At 55.3% G+C, this 12,062-nt stretch overlaps 1 protein-coding gene across 1 annotated transcript in view; it reads left to right on the plus strand.

The window, feature by feature from the left end:
* Positions 1-12,062, plus strand: part of CDH22 (cadherin 22) — a 72,191-nt gene that overhangs the window by 12,078 nt on the left and 48,051 nt on the right. The window contains exon 3 of the mRNA XM_030887055.1: positions 4,743-4,862. Within this exon, the coding sequence (XP_030742915.1) occupies positions 4,743-4,862 (120 nt within the window). The remainder of the gene's footprint in view (positions 1-4,742; positions 4,863-12,062) is intronic.

A 12,062-nucleotide genomic window follows, 5' to 3' on the forward strand; every position in this document is an offset into this window, starting at 1 on the left:
AGCCTCCTGGAGAGCAGGTGGTAGGGCTGGAGTGAGGATTGCATGCTCGGTCCCTGAGTGCCCCTTACCGCAGCACCCCCACCCCCTGAACCTTCTGGTCTGAGCCTCAGTGGCACCTCATTGATGGGAGAGAGTAAGGGAGGAGAAAGACTTCTGCCACAAGAATCTAGAATCCAATTCAGACTGCGCCACCCCTGGGATAGCGGACATGACAAGCCTCCCCTCCTGTTGGTGCCCAGGGTCCTCTATCAGAGTCATGGGCCAGCCAGAGAGGGCTGAAGAAATGCCCCGCTGAGTGCCCGCACGTACCTAGCTTCCCCAGCCACTGAGGTCCCTCGTCGCAGAATGGCAGAGTGGACCTCTCTAACCTTACAGGAGAGCTTGAAGTGAATCAGACAGAGGAAAGACTTGGCCCGGCATACACAGTGAGGAAGCAGTGGGATTTGAACCCAGGACTCTCATGCCAGTCCCCTCGGTTGGTACTTTCTTCTGGATGTCAGTAACAACAGAGGCACAGGGAGGTGGTGTGTTTGTGTGTGTGAGTGCACATGTGCACATGGGGGGGGTGACATGGCAACTAGACAGCCCTGGGCCTGACTCTTTCCCACCACTTACTAATGGCGAGTTCCTGGGGAGGTGCGGAAACCCCTCGGTCCCTCTGGGACTCTGTTTCCCCATCAGTCCACTGAAAGCCTGTCTGGGATGGAGCTGCTCAGGATAAAATGCATGTAGGATCACTCCAGAAGCTTCTAAAAATCCTTGTTTCCACCTCCAGAGAGTCCTATTTCATGGAGTCTGGTGTGGAACTCAGCCTGTTTTATTTTAAAGCTCCCAGGAGAGGCTTCTGTGCAGCCAGGTTAGAACCGCTCCTTTCTGGGCTCTCCAAGGTGCAGCTTTGCCAGCGTGGACATGCCAGATGGATCCCTGGGCCCTGAGATCCTGTTTGCAGGAGAATCCTGTTCAGGCTAACCCAGACCCTTAACCTCACCTAGCAAGGGGGCTGAGCGTCAGCACCTCGGACAGCGGATGCTCCTCCGGCCACTTCCAGCCGGAAGTTGGGAGGGATGTAGGTCTGGATGGTTCTGGTTTCAGCGTCTCTGCTCAGTTCCGTCTCTTCCCTCTCACCCTCGCCCCTTTCACGCTGTTGTCCATTCTCGCAGCCCACTGGACTTGGGCATCAGACAGACCTGGGTTTGAGTCCCACCTCTTCTTTTCCTTGTTAAGTGAACTTGTTGTTTAACTTCAGTCAATCCCCATTTCTTCGTCTGTGACGTTAATAAAGCTTCCTTCCGGGTTCTATTGTATAAATTTATAAGACAATGAACTTACAGGACTCGTAATAATAGTGTGAAGTGGTTATGCGGGGTGAGTAACTATCATTACCACTAATTGGAGTGTTAGGGGTGAAGTCTGACCTTCCCTGTGGGGGACCCGGTTCCAATCCACGTCAAAGCATCTCATGCCCAGCCACCCATCCGTCAGTGGAGGCATGCGTGTTGTTAAGATGCTGACCGGGTTTCGGAGGAGCTTGTAGGCTAAGACAGATGAGGAAGAAAGGCCTGACCAACGACTTGTGACACTCCGTCGAAGAAACCCTGATGGTTGCAGCAGTTGGATCCAATATTGGGGATGGCTCAGGACAGACTTTCCTTCTGCTGTGTGTGGGGTGTCCAGGGCAGCTAACAGCAGCAGCAGCAGCAGCAGCAGCATTCCTGAATAACGATATGTCATTCATAATGGGGCTCCTCATAAATCTGTTTCCGCTCTCCATGGGCATGTCAGTTTCCTCCACTATAAAATGGGGGAAGATGCAGGGTGCTGTCGGATCGGACTCACGAGAGCCCAGTACTGAGCCAGGGGTGTGTGAGCCAAGGATGTCCCATTTGATGTCCCATTGGTAGCATCAAAGCATCCATGGCAGAGTGCACACACCCCAAAAACCAGCAGATGCTACGAAGCAGGGGCCCCTGCCCCCTGGAGCCAATGACTAAATATTTCCCAGTACCACTGCATCTGTATAGCAGAGAGGGTGTGGCAACCGGATGGGAAACTGGACACAATGGAGCATTTCAGCCTGTGCCTTGCAACTGCTGACCCCGGGGGAGTGATTTTCCCCACCACCACCACCCCACCGCCCCCCCCTGCCAAGCAGCCCTCAGCAGTCACAAGCCTGGCACCTTTTTGTCTGGGGTGCTGCTGACTTGTGAAGAAGGTGGGAGGCGGTCCAGGGCCTGAGGAAGCCGTTCCCCCTGGGGCCTGGGGCTCCGGTGGTGAGTCACTGACCCTTCGCCATCCCCACATGCCAGCATTAACTGTAACGGCTGCAATAAAGAATCCTGGATTGGGGAAATGATGCCATCATCCCCTGGGGAGTCCCTGGTGTGCAGCCAGGGAGAGAGCTCATGCTCAGCCGTGCCCCTGGGGAGCCCCTCAGCCCGGCACTGTGCCGTGCCCAGGAGGTGAGGGAGACCTGAGGGGGCAGTGAGAGAGGCCCTCTCCCACAGTTGTTACAAGAGACAGTATTTATTGAGCACCCACCAGGAGCCCCGGGGCGTCATGTGTCTTCCTCCATTTCAGTGCCCCTGGGAGGGAGGCACAAGTGTACCAGGGTGCCCTAGAGTGTCTCCTGTAACACAGCCCCTGCCGCCTGCGGGTATCGAGTCCTTAGCAGGAGCCAGGCACTCTGTACTCCACTTGGCAGTCTGTCTCGGCATTTGATAGCACTGCCGCCCCATTCCCCGAATGAGAAAATTGAGGGAATGGGGGAGTGTGACATGTCCAAGGTCAAACTGCTACAGAGTGACAGAGCCGTCACTGAGTGTGACTCAGGCCACCAGGCCACCATCCCTGGAGTCACTGTGCTTGCATTGACACCAGCACCCAGGAGGGCTTTGACATCAGGGAGTCCTGGGTTCGAATCCCACCTCCCTCTCACTGTGTGCCCTGGGTCAGGTCTTTTCCTCTGCGACCCATTTCTTCACCTGTCGTATGCAGGGGGGGCGGGGGATCCCCGGTCTGCACTTGGAGATGCTGTGAGCAGTCAAGAAAATGGAGGTTAAGTGGCCAGAGAAGCCAGGCATGTAGCTGCCATTCAGTAGTGGGTGCCCCCTTCTCTGTGTGGCCAGGAAGCATGGGGCGCTGTACCCTGGGCTCTGAGGTGAAGAGCCCTGGGCACCAACATCAGGAGGGAGGCGGGCTTGCCCACTCCTCTTCCTGGCTTCCCTGGGCAACTGACAAGGGGGCGTGGAGCTGGATCTGCCAATAGGAGAGGCGCATTGCAGGGCCAGTTTGGAAGGCTTGAGCTGGGTGGGTGGGGGGGGCGGGGGGGACCCAGAGAGGGAAATGAGAAATGCAAAAGAGTGAAAAATAAATACATGTGTCTGTCTGGAATGATCGAGGGCCCCAGGCTGGAGGCAGGAGGGGCGGGCAGCGGCTGGGCTTAGCAGAAATGCTGCCATAGCACTTTCAGACGCTCCCTCATTAGCCAGGCAGGGAACGGGCCTCACCTCCCAGCATGCAGCCTGCAGGCCAGGAGAGCCCAAACCTGCGCCTCGCCAGACTCTCCGCTGGCCGAGGCCACCCCCCCCCACCCCAGGAGGACACTCGGCAGAGGGCATCTCCCTGATGTGGGATGTGAATCGTATCCCCCCACAAAGGTCATAGCCTAAGCCTCTCCAACCCTCTTCTTTGGCTCTCCACTTCACCCCTCCCCCGAGGAGGTTCGGCTGGACCAGACACCCTTGCTGGAGCTGCTTCTGACCCCTCCCCCACCCCCATCATGGTCCCCCGTCCAGCTCACGTCCCAAGCCCTGCTTTCGTCAAATTGAACATGATGTCAAATTAGAGCCATCTCTGGGACAGGCGGAGAGAAGCTCCCAGCTTAATGAGGCGGCGTCGAAAATCAATAACTTAATTGCCGCTGTTTGATGGACTTTTATCCAATTTATACTCTCCCCAGCAGTCTACGTGCGGAGCATAAAGAGAAGTGGGGGGGGGGGCTGTCTGGGCACCCAAGGGGAGGGGCAAAGAGGGCACCAGGGCCCACAGCCATCTTCTCCAAGGGAAATTGGAGCTCTCTCATCCTCCTGCCCAGGAACCCCGGGGATGGGGACTCTGAGCTCCCAACTCCCAGGGTACTGTGTTGACCCTCAGGCAAGGGAGGGGGCCTTGGGTCAAGTAGGGGCTGGGCGGCTAGTTACCTGCTCTCTGAATCAAGTGCCTGGTCCCCAGTCTGGGCTCCCACTCTGACTGTGATGGACATAAGGGGCAGGGTGAAAGTGATGGGCACCCCCACCCATTGGAAGAGCCCTGGTTCTGCACTGGTTAAGGTTGGGATCCACCCTGCAGTTGCTTGGGCGCAACTTTGTGGCCAACTTCAGCCACTAGGAAAAAGCTAATCAGAAAGCCGGCTGGTGGGTGGGACCTGGGGGGTGAAGACTGGTAGCAGGTGGAGACTGTGAGGGGTGGGGACTGATGAAGTAGGGATTGAGAGGGAGGTGGGGATGTGCGGGGTTGGGGCTGTGGGGAGGTTTATGTGGAGGGGGCACTGGAAGTGGGTAGGAAATGTGAGGGGTTAGAAACGATAAAGGGGTGGGGCCAGGAACCGTGACTGTGAGGGGCCTGGCTTCCCAGCCTGCCAGCCTTGCTCCCCTCTTCCTGCTTCCGTAGGGCGGGGGGACGTGGGAAGCCAAGCACACAATGGCCCCAGGTGACCCTTGTCTCGCTTGGTCCTCCGGGCCCAGGCACGTCGGTGATGCAGGTGTTGGCCTCCGATGCGGATGACCCCACGTACGGCAGCAGCGCTCGGCTCGTGTACAGCGTGCTGGACGGCGAGCATCACTTCACTGTGGACCCCAAGACAGGTGAGGAGCCGGAGCTGAGAGCTCCGCCTGGGGTCCGCGGGGCCTATGTAGGGGAGGGGCCTGCGTGGGCGGGGCCAGGGCGGGCCTAGGACATTGGCGGACGTCTGCTCTCAACCCTCTGGCTTGGCCCTCCAGACAGCGCTGGGGCGCCGCAGACATGGACGCTAAGGCGTCTCACCTGCTTCGGAACGCCCCACAGTCCGTGGGAGGGGCTTTCAGGCGAGAAGTGGAATGGACAGAGAGACAGAAAGTGAACGGGGGAGGGTCAGAGAAATAAAACGAAGAGTCCCCAGGCCTCTGCTGTGAGCACCCTGAAAAGACTTCGAAGTCTGCTCTAAGCCACCCCACTTGCGGTGGTCTTTGAGGGTCATCCGTGTAGCTGGAAGAGGTGCCCGAAAACAAACCAGTGTAGTTTGCGTTGGGCGGGGGTGGGGGTGTGCGACAAGGCGCAAAAATAAAACAGTATCGTTTGGAGGAGTGCAAGAAAACCCAGTGTCGATTGAGTAAAGGGCAACTTTCCAGCAACTTTGAAAGCTCTGTTCACCTAGCAGTTGTTAAAAACCCGATGGAACTATTAGAGCAGAGACTTACTTAGAGACTGCTATATGAGCGACTTCTTTCTCGTCCCCTCCCCAACACCCCCAAACAGTGGAGCCGCACCCCTCCCTGTCCCCCACGTGTGAGGTTAGAACCCGAATAAGGTGAGAGGCTTGGGAGAGGCGACTAGACAGACACAAGAGGAGAGCGAGGCTCAGAGGTGTGGGTGGCACTGCTGAAAAGGGCTGTCCATTCCACGGGCGGGTCCCATGGCCCCTGGTACAGGAGGGGCAGAGCCGGACTGTGGCCGGAAATGAGACTTCAGACTCCACTGATCACTTAGCAAATACCCCCACCGGGGTACTCTGTTTGCTAGGCACAGGGAGGGGGAGGGGTTGGGGTGCAAAGGTTCCTGGAGACACAGGGCAGCTTTCCTAAGGATGGCTTGGATGCGGGCCAGACCGAGATGGCAGAGAAGGGCGCTCCAGGCAGCGGGCACGGCCCAGGCATGCGTGCAGCATGAGTGTGGGAAGAGGCTGACTGTGTGACTTGTCTGTGAGCCTTTCAGGGGACACAGATGGATTTGGGTTTTTGTGTTGTGTTCTTTCCTTTTTCTCTTTCCTCGCCAAAGCAGGACATTTTGGAAACCATTCAAACACCAAAAAAAAAATGTTGGGGGGAAAAATTCCTTAAGCCGGAAATAAAAATGTTTCACACTACCACCACCCCAGGAGGAAAGCCCCAAAGGCAGCCACCTGATGTCGCTATCCTGTGCGAGCTTGGTCTTACATGCTTGAAAACGATTCAGTGATTTTTTAATAGATCATACCTTCCAATGTTCACAATTCAAAAGAGTCCAAAAGGGTATTTCATGACAGTTCTTAACCCCAACCAAATCCCTCAACTACCCAGTCTCTGTCCCTAAGGCAACCACTGCAATTTTCCTGTGTGTCTTTCCAAAGATATTCTATACATGTACAAGAAAATAGGTACATGTATTTGTTCAATTATTTTTTACACCAATGGTGGCTATATACACATACTATACACTCGGCTTGCCTTTTTCACTTAACAATGCATCTTGAGGATTATTCCATATTCCATAGTACCTAAAGAGCTTCCTCATTCTTTGATTTAACCGCTGTTACAGATACACTCACATTTATTTCACCGGTCCCCTATTGATGGACATTTATGCTGTTTCCAATCTTTTGCTACAATGAACAATGCTGTAATGAATCACCTCGTACATACATCATTTGGCGCTTGTGTGAGTGTATCTGCAGGATAATTTTCGGAAAGTGGCAAAGCTGGGTCAAAGAGCATGAGTATTTGGAATCTGAATAGCTGTTGCCTAAATAGGCCAGATTACACTGCCACCACGGGCCACGTGAGAGAGCACCTGCGCTGTACCCCCAGCCCACCCTCCTCACCGGCAGGGGTTCATTGATGGCTCTTAAGCAAGAAAGTGACTTGCTCAGGGTTTCATTTTAACAAGCTCCCTTGGGCTACTTCTCGTGAGCTTGGCTCTGAGGCAGGAATCGGAGGCAGGGAGACCCAGACCCCAGGATGCCCGAATCGAGCCCCAAAGGACACAAAACCAACAGCCAGTCCCTTTCTCCATGTCTAGCAGGCCTCCTTAAGCTGTTTCACCTAGCTAGGAGGGCAGAGATGTTAAAGGATTGGCAGTGAGGCCTAGTAGCTGTGGTGCAACGAGGGGAGAGGGGTGAATGGAGGTGGCGGTGAGATCCTGCAAAGCATAAATCTCCTGAACTTGGGGCACACCTCAGTAAAAATGGAGGACACTGGGCGGAGGGCAGACTCCAGGGGAGCCCTCATTCTGGGGACTGGACTGGAGAGGGGCAGAGGAATTCAGGAATGTGTCCGGGGATCTGGTGCAGAGCTAGAGAATTTCCACTGGAAATCTGTTGGCTTAAAGGTGAAGAGAGAAAAGAGGGAAAGAAATCTTGAGACCCTCTAGCAGGCCATCAGAGGAGGGGGGGGCGCTTCAAAAAGTTTGTGGGGAAAACCCCATCCTCTTTTCATTCCATCTTTCCATGGAATTTTTGGAAGCCGCGGCCAATGGGCTTGGTGTTCTGAAGCTCTGCCTTCTCCGAGTGCTCAGACAGGGACAGTACCCTGCTGATGGCTGGTGGTGAGGCTCATTGGGAGGATCCACTCATCCAGCCAACAAGTATGTATTGAGTAGTGGACTAGTGGTTATGCATTGGCCTGCTAACCACTAGGTCAGCTGTTCAAAACCATGAGGTGCTCCATGGGAGAAAGATGAGGCTTTCTACTCCCATAAAGAGTTACAGTGTTGGAAACCCGTAGGGGCAGTTCTACCTTGTCCTATAGGGTCACTCTGAGTCTGGAGTCTGCATCAACTGGGTGGTTGTGAGTCTGTTACGCCATGTGCCTGGAGTGCCCGGGGAGTGAGCAACGATGAATACATTCATCCCCGAGACCAGCAGTTCTCAACCTGTGGGTCGCAACCCCTTTGGGGGTCGAAGGACCCTTTCACAGGGGTCACCTGATTCGTAACAGTAGCAAAATGACAGTGATGAGGTAGCATTGAAAATAATATCATGGTCGGGGCTCACCACCACATGAGGAACTGTATGAAAGGGTCACGGCATGAGGAAGGTTGAGAACCACTGCCCTAAACAAATGGTTGGACTTGACCTAGAGGCACCTCAGAAGAAAGGCTTGGTGTTCGACTTCTGAAACCCCAGCTGTTGAAAGCCCTAAGGAGCACAGTTCCACCCAGATACTTGTGGGCTCGCCCTGAGCAGGAGTGGACTGGGTGCCCATGGGTTTTGCTCTGCTCTGGCCTTGGCTGCTGGCCCTGGGGATGCAGAGGGAGGCAAGTCAAAGACCTTGCCCCAGGGGAGCTTCTAGTCAAATAAAGGATGCTGTCAAGATACAATGTAACATGGAACGTCCTGTCAAATGGTGAGCACTGGGGAGCCCACAGGGGAAGAGGGTAGATTCAGATTGAGAACCCAGGATGGACCCTCCTGGAAGAGATGAAAAGACCGGGAGCACATGAGCTGAGCCATCGGCTGGTGTTGGAGCACTGCAGGCCCCCGCCCCAGGGAGCAGCAAGGGAGCGTGGTGCAGAAATGTACAAGGTGGGAGGAGGGGCGTGAGGATGAAGCCTTCATTCAGCCAGGTAGCCAGAGGAGGCGAGGACCAGGATGGAGTCTTGGGAGGTGGCAGGAACACACGGCTGACAAATCAGACTCCCAGAGAGTGAGCAGAAAGAGCACCCTCCACCCCCCCCCACACACACACACACTGCAGAGGGTAGGGCTGAGTGGCAGGCCTGGGGCATCAGCGAGGGCAGGAGCAGTTCCTGGGAAGCCGGGAGGTGGGCACCCAGCTAAGCTGGTAACTGTGTCCAGTTGGGTCATCCAGGCTCTGGGGAAATAAGGCTTTCTCGGTCTGAAAGGGCCCATTTGGACATTTTCTAGAAAAGACCACATTTGTCATCTGTCTCCCGCTGCCTGTCGTCCCATGGCAAGTGCTGCCCCGTGCCATTCCCAGCCCAGCTTCCTTTCCCAGCCAGGAACACTCCATGCGGCTGCGGGTCTATATTTAGCAGCAGCTGCGAGGTACGAGGTACAGGCTGTTCTTGCTGTGCAGATAGCAGGGAACGGAGCAGGGACAGGGCCTGAGAGGAAGGTGTGTGTGTTTGGGGGTGGGCGGCACAGACCCCAGTGCCAGCAGAGGAATTAACTTGTGTGTTTTAAAGGCCAGACCTGCTGGCGAGCCCCCCACAGGGGCGACAGGGATGGCATTTGCAGGCTAATGAGGCGTCACACGGTTCTGGATAGGAGGGCCCCTTCTGCCCCATTTGGAGGGGACCATGGGGCGCCAAGGACAACAGCTGGAACTGGGGGTGATGGGTGAGGGCAAGGCAGCGGGGAGCCGTGGCCAGGTTATAATTGCCAGCCCCGGCCACCACCACCCTGCACAAATAGAGACTTACAAGTCTTTGCTGAAAATCCCCCACTGGAGCAGAGGTGCTGGCCGGCTTTCCTGGGAGGGAATGGGGCTCATGCTTGCTGAGAGCCTTCTGAGCACCAGGTTCGGGGGTCAGGCCAATGGACAAGGCCTGGGTTCTGCCCACTTACAGCTGTGTCCTCACAGAGAAGCCAGGAACAACTGGACAACTGGAGATGAGCTAAGAGCCAAGACCAGCAAGGATCCCTATCTCCATAGACCTTAATCAGGAGGGACCCACACCGGGATTGGAGGAGGGGGCTCCGTGTCGCTATTTGTGCTTAGATGCTGTCCACTCAGTTCCTGTTCACAACCGGTCCTGCGCTATGCCTGGGCCCATCGTTGCAGCCACTGTGTCCACCCCTTTCGTTGAGGGCCTTCCTGGTTTCACTGACCCTCTACTTCACCAAACATGGTGTCCTTCTCCAGGGACCAGGCCCTCCTGACAACATGTCTCACCACCCTCCCTTCTAAAGAGCACTCTGGGCTACACTTGGTTCATTCTGCTAGCAGTCCGTTCGATAGTCTTTGCAGCAGATTTTTCCAGTAGGATATGCCCTTTGATGCCGTGACTGCTGCTTCCATGGGTATCCTATCCATGAGGTGCCCAACTCGGGACCAGAGAAGGTGGATTGTCAAGGCATCCCTGCCAGGTGGATCTCATTTTATTCTCTCAACAATCCTACAGAGTGGGTACGCCCATTTTACAGACTGGGACACTGAGGCTCACAGTCTCAAGAACCTGCCCAAGATCGGATAGTAAGTCAAGGACGGAGAGAAGATTTGAGCCCACATCCCTCTAACCCCCAACTCCCACCTGTTGACACTGCTTCCTGTCTGTCTTGATGGAGCCCCGAATCTCATTGAGGGCCCAATGAGTGAGTGAGTGAGTGAATGAATGATTTTGCAGAGAACAGCTTTCTGGACCAAGTTGGGGCTTTTTACCCCCAGTCTTCCAGGAGTGCTACAGTCTCCACATGACAGTCCCCAGTCCCCGGACGTGGAGTGGGGAGAGGGAGGTACGTAGCAGAGGTCAGAACATGCCATGAATTCCTTCCACCCCTGAATACAGCCTCCTTGCAACGTGACATTGTCAGTCTGACCACCAAGAAGTGGCATCTGTTTTGGAATTTGGACTGGCCAGTACAATGGCAGGAGCCAGGCGCCGCTTCCAAGACTCGGCCTTCATAGACCCTGCCGTTTCACTTTGGCTGCCCTGTACAGTTGTTCTAAGACACCATCCTTACAGCAGACCTCAGGGCAGGCCGGGCCGTGGGCTGTGGCAATGACACTGCCTTGCTTTCTATAGGTGCGGCCTTGGGCAAAGGACTGGGCTTGTGCCCCCGAAGCCTCGCCTGTAAAATGGGGTCAGTCATAGCACCTTCGTCACAGGGGGACTGAGAGGGTGAGCTGAGCCAGCCCATGTAAGACGCTCAGAAAGATGCCAGGGCAAAGCAAACGCACCTGAGTGTTCACTATTGTGATTAATTCGTGCAATGCTCTGGAGGAGAGAAACCTTGCGCAGTGGTGGTTATCAACCAACCTTATGCTCAGGGGCCATGTGATGACGGAGGTGTGGCTAACTGCAAGGTCGGCAGTTCAAACCCACCAGCTGTTCCTTGGGAGAAAGAAGAGGCTGTCTGCTTCTGTAAAGACTGTTTGCTTCTGCAGCAGGTTTCCCCCGTGTTATATGTCCTTTGAGTTCTTGACTGCTGCTTCCACGGGCCCTGTATTGATGAGGTTTCTGAAACCTGCCGGGGCAGGTCCACTCCCCCCTATAGGGTCACCTTGAGTCGGAATAGGCTCGAAGGCAATGCATTGGGCTTTTGTGCTGGAGGACATTTTTGGTCATCACATAGGAACAGCCACCAAGCATCTACATAAGACACCCTCCCCCGCTTCCCCCCAGCAAATAAATATCCCACCCCAAAGGTCAATCCTGTTGAGGGTGAGGAACCCTGTCATTTGGGGAGAGAGTGTGGTTGTCCCCATTTTACAGGTAAGGAAACTGAGGTTCAGAAAGGCGAAGCCTTTTGCGGAAGATTACATGACCCAGAAAATAGCCACCCCCGGGCTTTATCTCAGGTTCACCTGCCTCCAAGGCTCCTTGGTCCCTGGGAAGACCCGCCCTGGCTGAAGAAGGGGCTTAGTAAGGAGCCTTGGAGAAGACAAAAGACCCCGGCTGCATAACCCTACCTACCCCCTATCTCTGTATAAACCACCCCCCAAAAAAGTAGAGCTACCGATAGGTTGCACCCCAGCCACACAGGTACGTGGACCGCAGACTGTGTTTGTGGACTTGGGGTTGCTTGGGGACATCCGAGGCAGTGCCTGGGCTTTATGGGACACATCAAGGGGCTGCTGGTGCATGACTCCACCTGGTGCCCAGGCTCCGCACCCCGCCCGCCACCACCTGGTCCAAGGCAGACTGTAGTCCCTGGAGGAGAGGCTCGGGCACCTCATCAACTCCCCCTGCCCAGTCCTCCCCGCCGCAGAATTAATCACTCCCCTCAGTGCCCTCCCCTGCTCCCATTAGCAGCTTAGAGGATTATTGGTCCAGAGATCAGCTGGGAGAGGGGAGGCAGCTGGGGGCTCTGAGACTGACTGTCAGGGGTGGTCAACCTTTTTTCTGCCAAGCCATTTGGATGTTTATAA

The sequence above is a fragment of the Echinops telfairi genome, unplaced genomic scaffold, assembly GCF_000313985.2.
Source record: "Echinops telfairi isolate 266 unplaced genomic scaffold, ASM31398v2 ScPeMD7_5592;HRSCAF=6446, whole genome shotgun sequence".
NCBI classification, from domain to species: domain Eukaryota; kingdom Metazoa; phylum Chordata; class Mammalia; order Afrosoricida; family Tenrecidae; genus Echinops; species Echinops telfairi.